Consider the following 17757-nt stretch of genomic DNA (forward strand, 5'->3'; position numbering starts at 1 on the left):
AGTTCCTAACTTCAAGTAATTATATTTTATTAAATATATAACTATATATAATGTTTATTAAATATATAACTATATATAATGTTATATTTGCTAGAACAAACCATATGCACACTTCGAGTGCGCTATTTTTCGAAAAATCCCGATTTGTGCGCGTCATTATAATTAAGTAAGATTGATGACTTGTTATCGGTTCAAGAGATCTGATTATAAACTACGAAAAAAAAAATGATGCGACTTACCAATCTGCATGAGCTTCAACGGAGTTGAAGAATTCTGCCAGTGACTGTAACATAAAATAAAATATATTAATGTAGATATGTTAATATTAAAACTCATGCTTGTAAAAAGTAATGCTTGTTCTTAAATATGTCACGTCCAAATAATCGTAACCTAATCGACCAAGAAAGATTACACTCTGAGATTGCGCAAGATGCTTATTTTCCGCGCAGCCGTTTTAAAAATTACAAATTATAATCGATTATACATATATGAATATATACATTGTAAAATTTATTGAACATTTTCTTCCCTTTTTTTTTCTATACGCAGCTAAAAGTTAAATTTCTTTTATTTTTATGAAAATTGCGGTATTAATTCCCTAACAAATAACACAAGTTATAAATATCAAAGGCTGAAACTTTTTGCCGGTGAAAAATTAAACGTTATTTAATATCAAAGTTTAATATCAAAGTAAAACCGCTGCAATTATACGGCACCGGCAATGAATATTCTAATCGAGGCAGACCTTCGACTAGAAACGAGGAAATTGATATTTATTCCTTTTGTTTTCTCTATTGTACTTGATGTGGCTCTTCAAGGCTGATGAGCTGGCGGCATAATGGAATGGCATTTATCTCGTGAGTTGTTGCGATTCCGAGTAGACAGCTCCTAACACTCCATGATTTTGGCGGAAATCCAGAAATTCTCGCTTTGACGGCTCATGATTATAACTACTTTTTTCTTTTTCTTTTTTTTTTTTTTTTAATTAATACAATAAATTGTAAACCTGCGAAGAACGTATAATTTAAACACACGCGAAATTAATTTATTCACATTTACGAAAGTTTATTTCGTACATTTTTTAAACATTTCATAAGTTAAATAAGCGTTCTTATAATTATGACGTAAATCATGGTTATATTTATTGCTAGAATAAATTAATGTTCCATGTCCTCATCCCGAAATAACGCAGCACGCTCTTGTTGCTACACGTTGTCCGCTGGGTGTCTATCAGTGTCCCAGAATGAATATAACTATAGGTAATGAATGAACTATAGTTAATAAGATCGTACACGCAGGCACACGTGCGCTCGTGTGATACAATGCTTAATAAGCGTGGCTAATAAAGTAATTAATATAGAGCGTGCGCCAAATTGCAGGGCGCGCAAGAGCAAAAGTTAATAAAAATTTCCATATAAAAACATTCGTTGGTCGTTACCTCTTCGTCGCAGTAGCTAATTATTTCCAATTAACCCGACGATCACGAAAGATTTCGCGATGACGGAAGTTCCATTTTCAAAGCATTGATCATCTTCTGGACACACGCGCAGCATCCGCGGCAAAATGTACGGCGCGCTAAATTTATTTTACGCACAACGACGACAACGGGTACCTACTGCCTAGCGGTATAATGGCGAAGTAAATTCCGTTCGTTAGCGCAAAACAATAACCATTCTCTCCGCACATTAAAACCTCGGACCACCCCTCCATTTACGGTTTATCGGTAGCCTTGCACGTGTTCCTCGCAAGGTACTTCCGCTCTAGACATCTGTGTCGCAGACTTTTTCTCGCCTCTCTTTCTCTCTCATAAATAAATGAGATACGACTTCTAATCTTATTTATTGCGTCTAGTCAATTTATTGTAGTTATACTTTGACATTTTATTTAAAAATGGTAAAAGCGGCGTGAACAGAAACGCGAGCTCCTCCGGAGCCTTATCACGTCGAAGATGATAAGAGTTAAGCGAAGTGTAGCGGGATTCAAGCTGTGTGCAAACGAACGACAATGATCTTGACCTCGCGATACATACGAATAGCCGCACTCGCGATCGAGGTCACTTCGTATACATGCGTAATCCGCGATAAAGGGGAAAGTTACATGTCGTCATTAATAAACATGAAAGCGCGTGGCGTTAACAATCGGAATCGCAATTTTGTGTGACGTGCAAATAATAAGCGTGAGTCGCGCTTCTGATTTCGACGTGAGGGACCAACAACGTTACTTGATTACGAATTTTTATCGTTCACCGAGCGTTGAAGATCGCGGCCGCTTTGCGATCAATGATTTCCAGGCGAAGAGACGTCTCGAATCGTTTGACATTACATGCGAAATAAATTAGAAAATAAAAATTACGCTGCGATAGATTTTAAGATATTTGTCACACGATATTCTACGCCTAAATTCATGTATCTACTTTTATATTTATCAATCTTTTTATTGTAAAACGGTTTTTGAGAAATCTTTCGGGCTTTTGCGCGGTTTCGTTCTCAGCAATAAACATTGTGAATCGAATTAATCAAAATGTGTGTGATTTGCATATTAACTGATTTTTGTATTTGCTTCTCTGAAAGAAAACGCAATAAAAAAAAGAAAAAAAAATTATCTTTTGCAACAGCTTTTGCGCGTTATTTCTTCACGCGTATGTTCTGCGCGTTATTTCTGCTCTGGCACACAATCGCTTAGCGAAACAAAAGTGAATGAATACAATTTGAGCCCCGCGAACAAAACTGCGTAAGCTGCATCGTCGTTCACAAGTCACCGGAGTTGTAAACTGACGGTATATCCCACAGCTGTTTCGAAACTTTCGACCATCGCGGCGGCCTTGAGCAGCAATTACGACGAGATATTTTCCGTCGCTTTTCGCTCGAGCAGATACGCGCGTGAAAACGTAATATCGTAAGCAGCGTGTCAATTTCAATTCAATCGATGACGACAACTTTTATATTAAAAAACGAAGGAGATATCTGAGAAAATAACGGCTGCGTATCGCGCGCGAGAAGTGAAACTTTACAACGGAAAACGGACCTCAAGGCGGTGGTAAAATACGCGAGGAAAAATGGCAAGTAATGCCGCGTAAGAATTGAATCAAAAGCCACGCTCTTCGCGGTATCCGCGAGAGATTAGAGGATGCTGCGATAAGAATTTCAACGCGAGCCTCACGCGAGCGCTCTCGCAAAAAAGAAAAAAAAAAGAAAAAGGAAAAAAAAAAGAACGAAGACGAATGACGTTGGGAACAAAAAGGGCGACGTTAAAGTCGCCAGGTCCTTCTTTACGGGATATCAGGTCGATAGATAATCTCGGCCGGAACGTCGGCCGGTAGGTGGACATTCAATTTCGTAAATGGCCGCGGCGGAATCGCGACGGCCGTAAATCGTCGCGGTCTTATCGCGCGATTGCCAGTCGGCTAGCTTCTTCGTCCCGATATCCGGCGACGAGTCGTCTCGTGTGTGCGGCTCGCCCACCGGAACCGGAAGCGACCGGGCGTGAATAATACACCGCGAGCGATGCGCATTACGACTGCTTCGTTGCGTAATCCTCATCGCGGAGCGACATTGGTGACAATCGTCAAATTACCTGCGACTGCAGTCGATTTCGCGCGCAGATCGCGGCATGAGTGGAGGCTGCATTCAGTTCCGCGATGCCGGTCGATATTAATTAACGCCGACCGCAAACGGCGGCGTCGCGTAGACGCGCATTGTCACCTGTGTTGCTCATCGGTATTTCGATTATTAAAAGTAAAACGTAGGTACGTGGAAATTGATAATGACAATTAACATTTCGATACACGGCTCTTTCTCACACAAAATTAATTATTTTGCTATAATTAACAGGCGGTTTTTGCGCAATTCGAATCACTGATATACTTTTAACGCAAGTGGAAGAAGGGTATTTGAGAGTTTTTTTTTTTTATCCAACAAAGTTGAGATGAGTGGGATCGCGGTGCATCTTTCCATGTTTGTGGGTGTTACATCGATTTTAATTTCTACCGCGGCCCTCTCTGTCGCTCTCGATCTCCGGAGAATTGACACTGGCGCGCTAATTTAATTCGCTTGGTCGACTTGACTAAGTGACTTGGCAATTCGCGTTAACAGCCATTGTTTTTATTCCTGCAAAGGAAATTCCTGCCGCGGACGCGAGAAGCCACGCCGAAGCGACGCGAGAATTATCACTCTTTGAAATCTCGTCGTGCGCCGTAAAATTTAATTAATCAGCAATACGCGAAACTAATTCACGGGAGTTACTAACACACAAGTTATAACTGTTATACGCCGCTCGTTGTTCAATTTATTTCTCCGGAGACTTTAGAGATCCCCGGAGTGCCGTCAAAACTTCTGAGAGACCGTCACGTTCGCACGTGTGATGCTCAGGTGAAATAATACTTCCGTTATGCTTTCCGATTTGACGTACGTGTTACCGTGGAGTGTTTAAAATAGCGCGATATCTGTTATCATTGATAATGCCTTGCGCTGGAAGTCGCGCTTTCTATTATGGAAGAACCGTCAATTAAGTGCGCGCAAAATGTGCGACTCGTCTAAACTTAAATAAACGCGACATATCGTTCGGGAAACTGAATCGCGGTCCTTATTCCGATAAAATTTGACCGGCGCGATATCTAGGTTGGCGCATATAATTAACTCGACCCTCTGGCACGTACGGAGATGACCCACTCGCGGAAAAAGCCAAGCACTAGTTCTAAATACGCCGGTCGTAAAATACTTTTTCGCCTCTGGACTTGAAACCGTATTCTGAAGGTATCGAACACCTGACCTGCAAGGAGAAGCGTCTTAAATTCTCCGTCTCCACTTTAATCAGAGCGCTCTTTGACTTTTACTCGCCGTCGAATAGAAATAAGCTCCCCGCATATACCATTTTTAACCCTCCGCGGAATTTCTAAATTAAAAGTACGAGAAAGTTAAAATTTTAAAAATAAGCTTTTCAACATTCCAGTCCACGTTCGACACGCGCGAGGAAAATTTTCTATCGAGATTTCACTTCGGCGTCGCAGTAGTCGTGGTCCGTCAAGCAAATTATAAGATCAACTACGTACGGCCAGCTGTTGTTTGCCGTGGCATTTAAATCTACAATTCCGAGATAGTTCACGATTACTGCTCTACCATAGGAATTTATAATATAAAATTCTTTTCGGTGTAAATATTTCCAAATAGTTGGCGAACCGTGTTCTACGGATGCCTTGATTGCTCTTATTTATTCCGACGCGCGCGAGCAGCTTCGACTCGATCGAGCTTATCCCGAAATGTTTGGATCAGTTTATGGAGCAATTCGCGAAGCGAACACGAACGTGGGTCAGCACGATCACAGTGAATCATCGTGCGAGGGATATATAGCCGCGGGGACTGGTCTTCCAGACAACGTGTCGTATCGCTCGTAGGCCCTGGCTCGCGTGATAGCGGCTTAAGGTGCGAAAATAGAGCCTCCGTGGCTCGTTGTCGTCGTCGTTGACGATGCCCGAACGGACGCCGCTACGCGCTTAGTCTGTAACTGGAAGCGTACGCGAGAAGAACGAGTCGTGGCGCGCGCCCCACGTAGAAGATTTTGTATTTAGAATTTCTGGTGTTGTCGCAGTAGTCGTGGACCATCTTGGAATTACAAGTTCAAACGTTGTGCCAGATCAATGACTGCGTTCAGCAGCAGTGCTACTTTTGCAATCATTGTAAAGTTCGATTCTACCCAGTGCGTGCTTTTAGATTCAGCCGAGATTAGAAACATACGCTAATCAGATTCATGATTTCTCTTTTTTCTTTTTTTTATTTTTTTTTTTTACTACAGCTACGAAGTAGCTTTTTCCGCTAAACGCAATCGTAACGTAGGTTGATTAAAGATTTGATTAAATATGATTCCTGAGTCCACGGCCACCGTGACATCACAGTAATTTGTAATATAAAATTTTCTGCGCGCAGCAGCTCGGTGAGAAAGAAATAATCCGAGGAATAACACCGACACGCACGACGGAAGCGGTGACGGAGCGGGAAACTACTCGTCAGAATTTGTCACGGCAAAAGGATTAACGAAACGTCGTCGTCGTCTCGTACGCGACGTGCGACAGGAGTTCGAGGAGACGAGACGCGAATGAATTTGACGGGCGAACCAGTTGGATTGTAAGAAAAAAAGCACCGAATTTGTTTACAGAGTTTATAGAAAAATGCACAACGAGAAAACTGACTGCGAATATTTTCGACGCATTATTAGCGAAGGATAATTAATATTATTCGGATAATTTGATGAACTGTATTTTACTATCTCAGGTCTATAAATGCGTTCTTAATTCAAAATTAAGTTGTAAAATATTTTCACTTAACATTAATTACACGAAATTTATGGTATAAATATATATTTTTTTTTAAGTTTTTAATTTATATATCATAAAATACTATATTGGTGATTATAGTACAAGTGCATACAAATTTTCTGCGAATAACACCTGAAAGGAATAAAGTATTGTAACTGACTTTTCTTTTTTATCGCGAAAGATACGAATGACAGATCGGCGATACCGCGTTTTAATTGGATCTCCATAATAAGCTTCTTGCGCAATCCTTTAAATGAGACCAGAGCAATCGAGGTCGTCGCATGCATTGATCGACCGATCGCACTTCAATTGAAAGCGTTGCTCCAGAATCCTAAATTCAATAACCAATCCATTGAAAAGCGAAAAAGAAAATCGTTCGAGCTAAAATACTCGACGTTCACACGCGAACCCCACAATCTGATATAAAATCACATTTCAAAATTGTTTTGCGATAACGTAATACACCGTCGGATATTTTAATTATTATCATTTTTCGTGAATAATAACGTCGAAATTGCGCGAGACTGCTTAAAGTGCCATGTTGGATGCTCAGTTTATTGCCATAAATTATTCAATACTAGAAGAAACTATGCGCGCGCTATTTTTTAAAATACCCCGATTATAAACCACGAAAAAAAATGATGCCTTACCAATTTGCATGAGCTTCAACGGAGGTGTAGAATGCTGCCGGTGACTGTAACATAAAATAAAACATTAATGTAGACATGATAGTATTAAAATTAATGTAAAGGTAAAGCTTTATTCTTTACAGATTTTCTAAAAAGAAAAAAAATTTATATTTACCTATAAGTTGCTTCGCCGATGTATGATACCCGTCCTGGGCCTGCTCCTCCTCTCAGATGGGACGTGACGAGCCATCCTTCCGCGCACAAGTCACTCGCGAACACCCCGACCGTGATTTTAAAATTCGCGATAATTACTAATTACTTTCGCGCGGTTTTTTTTCGATATTCCTGAAAAAGAAAATCCTGAAAAAAAATACAGGTTACTGGCTTACCAATCTGCATACAGCGGAGTCGTAGAATTCTGCCGGTGACTGTAACATACAAAAGAAAATATTAATGTAGACTTGCTGACAATTGTTAATGTTTAAATAAAAAAAAATAACGCGTATATATTTAATTCTTTAATAAAAATACATAAAAATAAAGTTAATAAAAATTACGTATTTAAAAAAAGAATTAATTCTGACCTAAAAGATGCTCCGCCGATGCCTGATGCCTCCTGGGCCTGCTCATCCTCTCAGATGGGACGTGACGAGCCATCCTTCCGCGCTGGATATTCGCGAACGCACTCCCGTATAAAAAACTAATCGTAAAAGAAACGCCCGCACAATATTCGGAACTCCCGAGGCGACCGACGAACCGGAGGCGGTTCGTATTTTTTACAATTTCGGCGTTCGGTACTTTTCCACGCTAAACGCTGCGCAGCAGCGGAGGTCCTCTTGTTCTGGAACAGATAAATGACACAATTATATTGTAGATGTAATTCGGAATGTAACTCGGAAGGAAAATTGATGCTGCTTACCCCTGGGTTGCTCCGCTGGTGCAAGATACCCTTCCTGGGCCTCCTCCTCCTCTCAGGTAGCACGTGTCGAGTCCTCCTTCCGCGCACTGGACACTCGCGTACATCCCGACCGTGATTTTCCAATCGCGACGATTGTTCATTACTTCCGCGCGTTACTGTCCGACACTCGCAGTCAGAATAAAGCCGAAAAATTCCGTCCGAACACTTCGCGAAACTTCCGGAACGACCGATAACCGGCTGCGACACGTGCTCTTTTTACATTGAGTATCGCGCGTACTCTCCTCACACGGAAAATAGAGAGGAGACAATAAGTTCTCGTGCCGGGCGGTTTCGTTAAACGGAAGCACGTATTAATTTCGGCACGAGCACGCGGTCTGCGTAACGCGTACGTACGTGTGTGTTGCTCGACCGCTGGAGAAGGACAGAGTGAGAGTGGGAGTGGTGGGGGAAATACCTAGCGCGCAGCACGTAGGCTCGCGCTCGCTCTCACTCTGTTCCCCCTCCCGCCTCACCCCACCTTCCCCCGCGCCTATCTATTCGTTACACTCGTTCGATTTAATTGTAATATATAATTAGTGTGTCCAGACAAAGACGGTACTTCCACCGGATCGTCCTCGATCTGGAAGATCGCGAAGACCGTCTTTGCCTGGACATATTAATTAATTATTAAAATTAAATTAAACCTCAAAATCGCCGACTTTACAGCCGACGTTGACTCTCACTTGGCATGAAGCAAGCAAAGTGAGAAAGAACTAATCAGCGTCGGTTTTAAGAGATAATAAGATAGGATAAAACAGTTGCCTCTAACGTGAAAGAAGCGATATGAAATGTCTAATAATTTGAATTTCTCATTAATATTTTGTCAGTTGTTTTAATACAAATACTTAATTGCCGCTATAATTCTAATTGACACACGTCAAATATTTTATTAGGTTAACGTTTAATTTTCTCGAAGCAACTATGCCATTCTCTCACGTAACTGTTTCACTCGGGCTCTCATTCATCCTTAACAAGTCTGATAATCGATTTCGCTAACGAGACCTTAAAGTACCACGTTAATCAAATCTTTCAGCCATTGAGCTCTTTTAAATCGCGTTTGCGACCGTCCGGCACAAGTTAGCGATACACCCTTCAAATAATTTCTCTTTTGTGTTGCAGCTCGAATCGTCGCGCCGGCCCGACGATCGCCGTAGGAACTCTGGGAGCCAAGATCTCACGGTTAGAGAAACGTCATCGTCACCTCGCGACGCGAGAGAGAAAGAGAGACAGAGAGAAATAAATTAACATCACGATGGACTCGAGAAAAGACCGCCAATCGACGATAGATATTTTTGAAAAGGACGCGTCGCGATCGGACGATTTGCCGATCGCAGTGATTGGCAGAGCGGGAATCGTCGAGCTTTTGGCGAGACAAGCGATGGCCTGGTGCCGCTACTGGCTACGATCGTTTCCGATAAAAATGACGCTGAACAATCTCGGATTGCTGACGGTGTTTCTGGCGGTGATCTCGCCGCGATCTCTCATTTACAAGCTCGTTTATCCGATTTTCAGATTGGTCTTCGGCACTTTGTACCCGGCGTACGCCTCCTACAAGGCGGTGCGCACGAAAAATGTCAAAGAATACGTCAAGTGGATGATGTACTGGATCGTCTTTGCGCTATTTACGTGCGCGGAAACGTTCACCGACGTCTTCTTCAGTTTTTGGTAAGAGATTTATATTCTTATTACAGGAACTTTGCCTTTGCGTGATTTGTGTACATAGTCACTTGTCGCTAGACTAGAACAGGTTTCAGGAGAAAATTATTACGTTATGTATTCGTCGATTAAAATGCAATAATTGAGAGACCCGTGTAATTAAAAGGCGAAGTGTAATAAAAAAAATGTCTTTCGCGTGCTGGTCAGAATTTGTCGCATTTGCACGTTTTGCAGGATATAATTATTAACATTATTATTATTAATAATATTACGGTATTCATTTTCTCGTATTTTAATTAATATTTTCATATATATATATATATATTTTTTTACAATATAAATCCATTAATATATTAAATTTTATTTTATTTTTTTTCTGTTTTTTTCCGAGCGTATTCCTAAAAAATATAAGTTTCGTTTAAAAAATTCACGAGGTAATCGAAACTCGGGGGAAAATTTGAAACATCGTGCACGTAGGGAAACGGCATTGCCGCCGGTTTGGCGGCGTAACACAACGCACCGGATGAATCTTAGAGTCACGACGGACACGAGGGTGAACGAGGGGCCAATAAACCAGCTGCAAACCGCGCGGTCTTGAAAGCCGCGTTCTCGTAGCGAGGAATTCTGAAAGTCTAATTTCGGACGAGATAGATATTGGCTTACATGCACTTCTGAGGATTCTGCTTGTCCCTCTTCACCCATCCCCGTCCTTCCTCGTCGTTTCCTCCCTCCGTCTCTCTTCCTTTCTTTCTCCTCTTCGAGGAACACCACGCGCCAGATCTCCCTTCATACTCGGGTTACAGCCAAGAAGGAAACGAGTTCTCGCGTATTTCTGGCGTCAAAACGCCCGATACTCGCCCTGGCGCAGCGCATTTCTCCGCGCCGCTCTCACTTTCACGCCCGTGACGAATTTTCTGCGACGCGAATCGAATTCACGCGGATTGCGGCCGCGTGACGGAGCGGCAATTGCCCGCGGTCGGGTATTTTTACCGATGTTACATTATGATTACGTTAAAAAACGTGACAAGTGGGTTTGGAAAACCCGATCGAGCAAGAGCGTTGAACTAATGACGTCTTTAGCCGTCAATTTGCCGCCGTAACAAATCATTAATTATCGGATACAGTATTTTTATGTTGTAATATATATATATATATATCGCATTTACATGTTATACTTGTTTTACTGCAATGGTCGCGATTTGTATATTCGCGCAAACGTATGTGTCGTGTATAAAATTTCGGAGACGAAAATCGGAGTAACGTTGAGAAACTGGCGCGTGAACGTCGTGGAACATTTCACGAAACATCGAACGTCTGTTGCATAGGTTTCCGTTTTACTATGAGATTAAAATCATCCTGGTCCTGTGGCTGCTGAGCCCGGCTACCAAGGGATCCAGCATACTGTATCGGCGCTTCGTGCATCCAGCTCTAATCCGCCGTGAGGCCGAGATTGATGAAGCTCTAGCACGCGCGACTGAGCAGGGCTACACGGCGGTGCTGCATCTCGGTACTAAGGGTGTTAACTATGCCACCACGGTCCTCATGCAGACCGCTATCAAGGTAAGATCGTACATGGATCGAGTGTCGCGAAAAAGTGTGACGATATTTTATGTAAAGTGTCCTGGGAACTTCCCTCTTCTTTACACGTGGATTTTTAATTCGAAAGTTTAAAAAATATACGGATGGAAGATGGAAGCCTGGGACACTTTGCACGTAAATGTAAGAGATACTGGCAGCTTTCAAGAAAGAGTTTTACCGTGGAAACTCTCATATCGTTGATAAATAATTTTGCAATTCGTTACAATACTTTATGATCGCGATCGATTATTTATTTCTAGCGTAATTTTTTTTTTTTTTTTAATAATATTTTAATTATAATTGCGTAGTTTTATAGCTCAGAGAAGGCTGCCGGAATTCGGGAATGCCTTTTCTTGTTCGAACCTCGTACTGTTAACCAGCCTGAACTCTCGCTTTCATTGATCACACCTAGAACTTCTATTGACCCGCTCTGGATTGCCGCTCACTAATAATTTTATGTGTTTTTGATTTTTTCTGTTTTCGTTCTGTCCCATTCCCGCACGTCATCGCCCTCTCTCACCGTCGCCATCGCCGTCTAATCAAAATCTGAAACCAAACAAAAAAAAAATCGCAAAACAAAAAAAAAATATCGCCAACATCGTCATCCGCAAAAACCACGCACGGCCAAACACCGAGCACCTAACCACCGCCCGATCGTCGCCCTAACCGCTGCTTAAGAAATCTGTGTACACCGAATCGTCGTCGACCGCACGACCAAACTCCGCCACTGACCCCTAACAACAATCACCAACACGAACATGCCGAGTTACTGGTCGTTTAAACTCTCTAAAAAAAAAAAAAAATTAAAAAAAATCTCGGCATTACACGATAGAACCTCCCGATTGCATTCCCGACGAATGAGCTCCCCGATCGTCAACCAGACACGGCGATTTCTAGCTTAGCCAACCCCAGAACGACATCGCGGTTAAACAGTCAGCTGGACGGGCCAGATTATCCGGACGCCAGCGTGGTCCACAACCAACCGCATACTAAGTGCGGTGACTTAATAGGCGACCCGGACGCGATCGTCGACTGGCAGCATCACGATTCGACGGACGACGATGAGGAGGTGACGCAGCCGACTATACAGCTGCTCAACACCGAGTACGAGCTGCTGGAGGAGGAGTCAGTGTTCAAAGTGCCCGAAACGGAAGCTCTGCGGAAAACGCGAAAATCCAGAAAAGAGCGTAGCAGCACGACTAAGGTCACCAGACGACAGAAAATTCGCGCCTGCAGAGCCACGAAGAGCTACGATATGGATTTCAGCGATGACGCCGAGGTCAATTAATCGGAGAGCAAGTGGGATCGACGATTCGGTGGATTCGTGGACAGCGGGAAGGCCAAGGTTCCTAGAGTCTGGGAAGCGGATCGATGGACCGACAACGTGACGATTTTTATCAAAGGCTGCGAATGATTTGTATCTGATGTATTATTACGAGTGATAAGTAAAAGACTTTTACACGCAAAGGAAATCTCCATCGAGGATCAATGATAGAACTTTTTGTACACTCACTTTGATATATATATATATATATAAATAATTTTTTTTTTTTTTTTCTATGTAATTTACTATATAATTTTTCCCCTTTGGTCTTTTATTTTATTTAATATTTTTTTATTTTTTATGTAAAAGCGTGGGATGAAACTTTCTGTTCGCGATAAATTATCATTTAACAATCTCTTCTCTGTATTGCCTCTGTACGTATAGAAATTACATTGTGTGTGATTTAATTGTGGACAATACATTTTAGAAAGATTGTTTGATACACTGATAGGTAAGAGACTTTTTGTACAATCTTGTATTTCTCGTTTTTTTAGAAAGACACCAAAATTTCGACGGGATTTAACTGTTACAGTGACCGTAGTGGAGAACTTTTAATCGTGTACACACGTTCAACCGACGTAAGTCGTTAGACGTTTCCACTTGTAAGGCTTATTTCGATTTGTACTTTTCCACGTGAACCTTAATGGATTTCAGAAATCGTAAGGGTTGCATCTTAACTGGAATGTAACATAGTCTTAAGTTGCAATCTCGATATTTTTACATATCCCGCACATTTTGATGTTAAAATAACAAGGCCAATTGTTAAAACGCGTAATAACGTTTGGCACGAGTTTACGAATAAATAATTAAAAATCGTATATTTTGTAACCCTTGTGACATATCAACTAAAAAAAAAACTTGTGAACGTTAATTGGAAATTCTGTGTAATCAATTTGCGATAATTGTATGTTTCTTTTTTTTTTTATTATTATTATATTGTTTCAATCTCAATTTTTCAATAAGTAATGTTGCGATGAGAAAAATTACTTGTGACCGACCGTTTAGTATTAACTCTAAGACTACACAGTATTTTTGAAACTATCGTGTGAATTTTGCAGAACTAGTCATGTATTTTTATATGTAAGTCTAATGTAAAATCAAAATTTAAATCGGATAAGCAATAAAAAGCAAGGAGTAATTTTTGCCAGCGCTAGGACTTGAAGTTCTGGTTCTCAAAAACTCATATGTGTATTATAGTCCTAGAGTTAGATAAATTTCTCGATTTTATCATAAATAAAATTGTTACAAAAAAAAAAAATAAAAAAACAACGAATTTCTTAGATAATTTGATTCAAGCACTTGTTGATCAAAGCTTGAAATGCATTTTTTTTTTACGTCGCATGTTCGATAAACTACACGTTCTAAAAAATGTGTTCTGCAAAATTGAAAACAAAACATAAGTTGATATGAGAATCGAGATGGACGATTATGCGTATACATAATCGTCATCATTATCATCGTCGTTATCACCATTAGTATTAGTCGTGTGTTGTGCATCTCGTTTGCGCGTTTCACCTGCGAAGTTACCAAGATCTGTGTTAGACCGCGAGCACATGGAAAAATCGCGGCAAATCTCATTTAATCGCCGATGAACATCGAACGTGCTCTGCCATTTTCGAGTGGACCAGCGCCGATAAAATACGTTCGACGTCGCCCGTTTATGTAAAGACATAGACGAAAAGAGACGCGGGTGTTATTTCATACCGAAACGGAGAAAGAACTTGTACGTTATGCCGGTCGAAGTACATGTAATCAGTTATTCTTCTACAAAATAATTGCGCGTTGCGTTGCTACGACGTTTAAAGTGTAACGTGCGTTATATGTAGTCTTGGAAAACTGTCGGAAGACCGCCACGCGGGAAAAGCGTAATCAGTCTTTGCGGCGACAAAGACAAGCCCTTTGTCCGCGCGGATTCAGTGCCTTCTCGCCTGCGATTTTTCCGTATGCGAGCGTTCAGCGTCCTAGCAAGTAAGACTTTTGTACCCGTTCCCAAAGATTCTGATTATCATGACGAGCTGGTTCCTTTCTTTTTAAAATAAAAGCATTATTTGAACGAGCTCCCGGGCCTCTGTTCTTGACCGTTCATCTTCTACCGCGTTCCGCCTCGCGTTGCCTCCCGCTGCATTTTGTACGGCGAACTCGCACACAGTAGGCGTTAATTACCGCACCAGCATCACGTTCTTTCCAAAACGTTAACGCATCTTCTTCCGAAAGTATTACCGCCGATTAATAGAACTAATCGCTAGACGAGGCCGCCGTGGCAGACGCGACAGTCATTCACGCATACTGCACGCATTTGTATCGCCGGTCGCCTTCTGGGCAGCGCATGTTTAACAGAAAGACACGTATATGCGTCCGGGGGAAAGCAAGAAATCGCCTTTGGATTGATCGAAATCCATCGTAAGGGGAGCTTTGCCTTCCGTGACCGGGTGACGGCAGATAACACATTAACATCTTTTTGGTTGGTAAGATTTTTTATTTCGTTTCCTTTTACTTAATCGGCTCTCTTTCTCTTTCTCTATCTCTCTCTCGAGTTTTTCTCACGATGACTTAATTTTTTCTTTTTTTTTCTTTTTTTTATTTTCTTTTTTTTTTTTTTTTTTTTTGCTCTTTCGCAGTGAATAACGTGCCGGTCGCGTCGTTTGCGGCGCATATGTCTCACGAACGACTTCTTTTTTTCAGGGTGGCGGCGGACTAGTGCAACAATTGAGGAAAAGTTACAGCCTCAGTGATCTAACCGGCGAGAAGGAAGATGAAAATAGAAACACACCCGACGCGCGCGACGAGACGGACATGGAAGGTAGTAGATTTCTATCTAGTGTCATGCTAATTACGGCGATTGTGTCTTGTACGTCGCGTGGCATTTTTATAAATCGTTGCTCTTGGAATACAGAAAAGCTAAACGCGTTAACGAACCGTCTAGTGACTTAATTTTAAATGAAGAAAAATAAGATTTAATTTTAATAGACCGTCTGTGGTGTCTTTTTTAGTGGAACCTCGCCGAAGAGAGCACGTCGGCAGAAGAGGCTACAGCCCACGCAGGACTCAGTCCAGCAGCAACGCGTCCCGAGTAGAAATGTATTTTTCCGAAGTGGATGTCGACGTGCGACAGCCAAGGCCTAGGGAGTCCGTAGCTAGTTTAACGTACGTTAGCACGCGGCTTCGCTGACTCGACCCGCGACGTTAAACACTGGCAATAACGAATCTCTTCACGTTCACAGAAATATAAGGTCCTCGGACGACATATCTAGCGGTTACAGTAGCGGCGAAGCGTTGCAGACTCAACGTACGACTTCTCAAGGTGATTCTCTAGTGAGAACGTCGAGCGTCGGTGCGAGAACACGCGTGAAGCCCCGTTCTACCACGAAGAAGACGCCCGAAGTAAGCCCGGCAAAGCGTAACGTATTTTAGAAACTAATAATCACGCACATCAATCATTAACAAAAAGATTAAAAAAAAAAAAATCACGCATCAATTTAGTTAATGACACGTACTTTTTGTGGTCTTTGAAGGACAGGGACGAGGATTTCGACTGCACACCTCCCGAAAATGTCTCCTTACCGTTCCTAAACCTGAACGTTCTTACTCCCGAGCAAGCTGTCGAGCTTCTGTTACTGCTGTCCGAAAATAAGAAACTGATAGGCCATCAGACAGTTATTACCGATTGCATCGATAACGACGGATCTGTAGCTGAGAATATCCAATCCGCAGCGGGAATGGAAGATAATGAATCATCGTCGGTGGAATTGAGCGGCGAATTTGTCGACACAGACCCGGCTCAAGCGGACATGCAAATAGTTCAGACTATAGAAGTTAAGAATATCTCCACGGAAAACTTGTCGATATCAGCCGCGGCGACAAAAAGCGCGGACGAAATAAATATCGATAGTTCAATAAGGGAATCTGATTTTCAGCAAAGCGAGTCCGGCGAGCAAATCGAATGTATTGACAACGATGTGAAAAGCGATCGAACAGTTCCAATTGTTTGCCAAATACCTGAAAAGTCTGAAATAGTAGTTGATCTGGAGCAAATAACCGGCGAGATTTGTCAGCGAAAATTCGCTGTGGAACTTAAACAATTATTAGATGACGCGCATAAAGCTGCGACAGGCATTATGTCCTCCCAGGAAAAACTGGACGCGGCTGACAAAAGTAGAGAACACGTACAGGAAATTAAAACTGGCGTTTATGCTGGCGATACTGCGGGCGAACCTTTCGTTGCACCGAATACATCGTGTCACGATCTCGACGACAATCGTGCAGGAAAATATCATAAAAGGCCCGCACCGAAAGCCCCGGCAGGTAACGAGGCAGTAATAAGTAATGAAGAAGACAACAATGACGAAAACGAGTCACAAAACGCTTTGAAAGCAACGCTGGTTATTAAAACTGGAACTTTGAGAACCGTATCGAACGCGAGTACCACGAAAGACATATTTTTGGCGCATACTCCCGACATGAAGAAGAAGAAGAAGAAATCTAATAGAACGCGCGCTAAAGAGAGCATATCTAAATTGCTAACGATCCCGAAGAATATCTTCCACAACGCTTTCCACAAGGAGCAAAACGAGACTTCTTCCAAGGAAGAAGACTCCAGCTCCACGTATTCCGAGACCAGCAGATCCGCGTCGAGATCTGGTAGCATAGTCTCAAGTATTGTGGACGCGTTCCCGAAATCTGCCTCAAAACAGGACGTGAATGTGGAGGAGATTCCGTTGAAACCGGAGCGCGATGACAATGTTAAAAATTCCGACAGAGATGTGAACGAAACGAAAGCAGGTCGCGTAACTGATGGTGATAAAAAGGAAGAAGCTGCAATAAATGCAGAAGAGTCCGAAAATTGCAAGAAAAACATCGAGCCCAATTTATCGATTCACGAAACACCACAACCGCCGTCTTACAAGAAAAAAGAAATTATCACTGACATTAATTAAAAAAAAAATTTTGTCGATATCTCACAGGAAAACTATATTATAGCTATATTAAACAATTAATCGCGGTTTTTTTTTGTTAAAACGTAAAATATAACAGCTTGCTCCTTTTATATTCTTTCCAACTTCCTGTACATCATATATTATCCTAATTGGAAATCCAGATAATTCGGCGGAAGAGATGGACCGTTTCATTAAGATCGTATGAATTGTTTTTCTGATTTCTGAATCTCATCAACGATTTATTGCAGTTTATATTTATAACCATAACACGTAACCCGTAACCTAATCTAATTTACGCATTTAGTTTTGCATGTTACTATAATTTCTGAGATAACATTATAATACAATTAATCCATAATTTTTTTTTATTA

General features: G+C 41.7%; 1 protein-coding gene across 3 annotated transcripts in view; it reads left to right on the plus strand.

Moving 5' to 3' along the window:
- Positions 1-17757, plus strand: part of LOC139103323 (uncharacterized) — a 32967-nt gene that overhangs the window by 12403 nt on the left and 2807 nt on the right. The window contains exons 1-7 of one of the 3 annotated variants that reach the window (XM_070657871.1): positions 5092-6116; positions 9014-9559; positions 10876-11110; positions 15135-15252; positions 15443-15596; positions 15674-15833; positions 15965-17585. In XM_070657871.1, coding sequence (XP_070513972.1) covers positions 9147-9559; positions 10876-11110; positions 15135-15252; positions 15443-15596; positions 15674-15833; positions 15965-17386 — 2502 coding nt within the window. In that variant the 5' untranslated portion in view covers positions 5092-6116; positions 9014-9146 and the 3' untranslated portion in view covers positions 17387-17585. Of the gene's footprint in view, positions 1-5091; positions 6117-9013; positions 9560-10875; positions 11111-15134; positions 15253-15442; positions 15597-15673; positions 15834-15964; positions 17586-17757 lie in introns of those variants that run through there. The other 2 variants (XM_070657872.1, XM_070657870.1) reach the window with 2 other exon arrangements.

The sequence above is a fragment of the Cardiocondyla obscurior genome, linkage group LG06 (assembly GCF_019399895.1).
Source record: "Cardiocondyla obscurior isolate alpha-2009 linkage group LG06, Cobs3.1, whole genome shotgun sequence".
NCBI lineage: Eukaryota > Metazoa > Arthropoda > Insecta > Hymenoptera > Formicidae > Cardiocondyla > Cardiocondyla obscurior.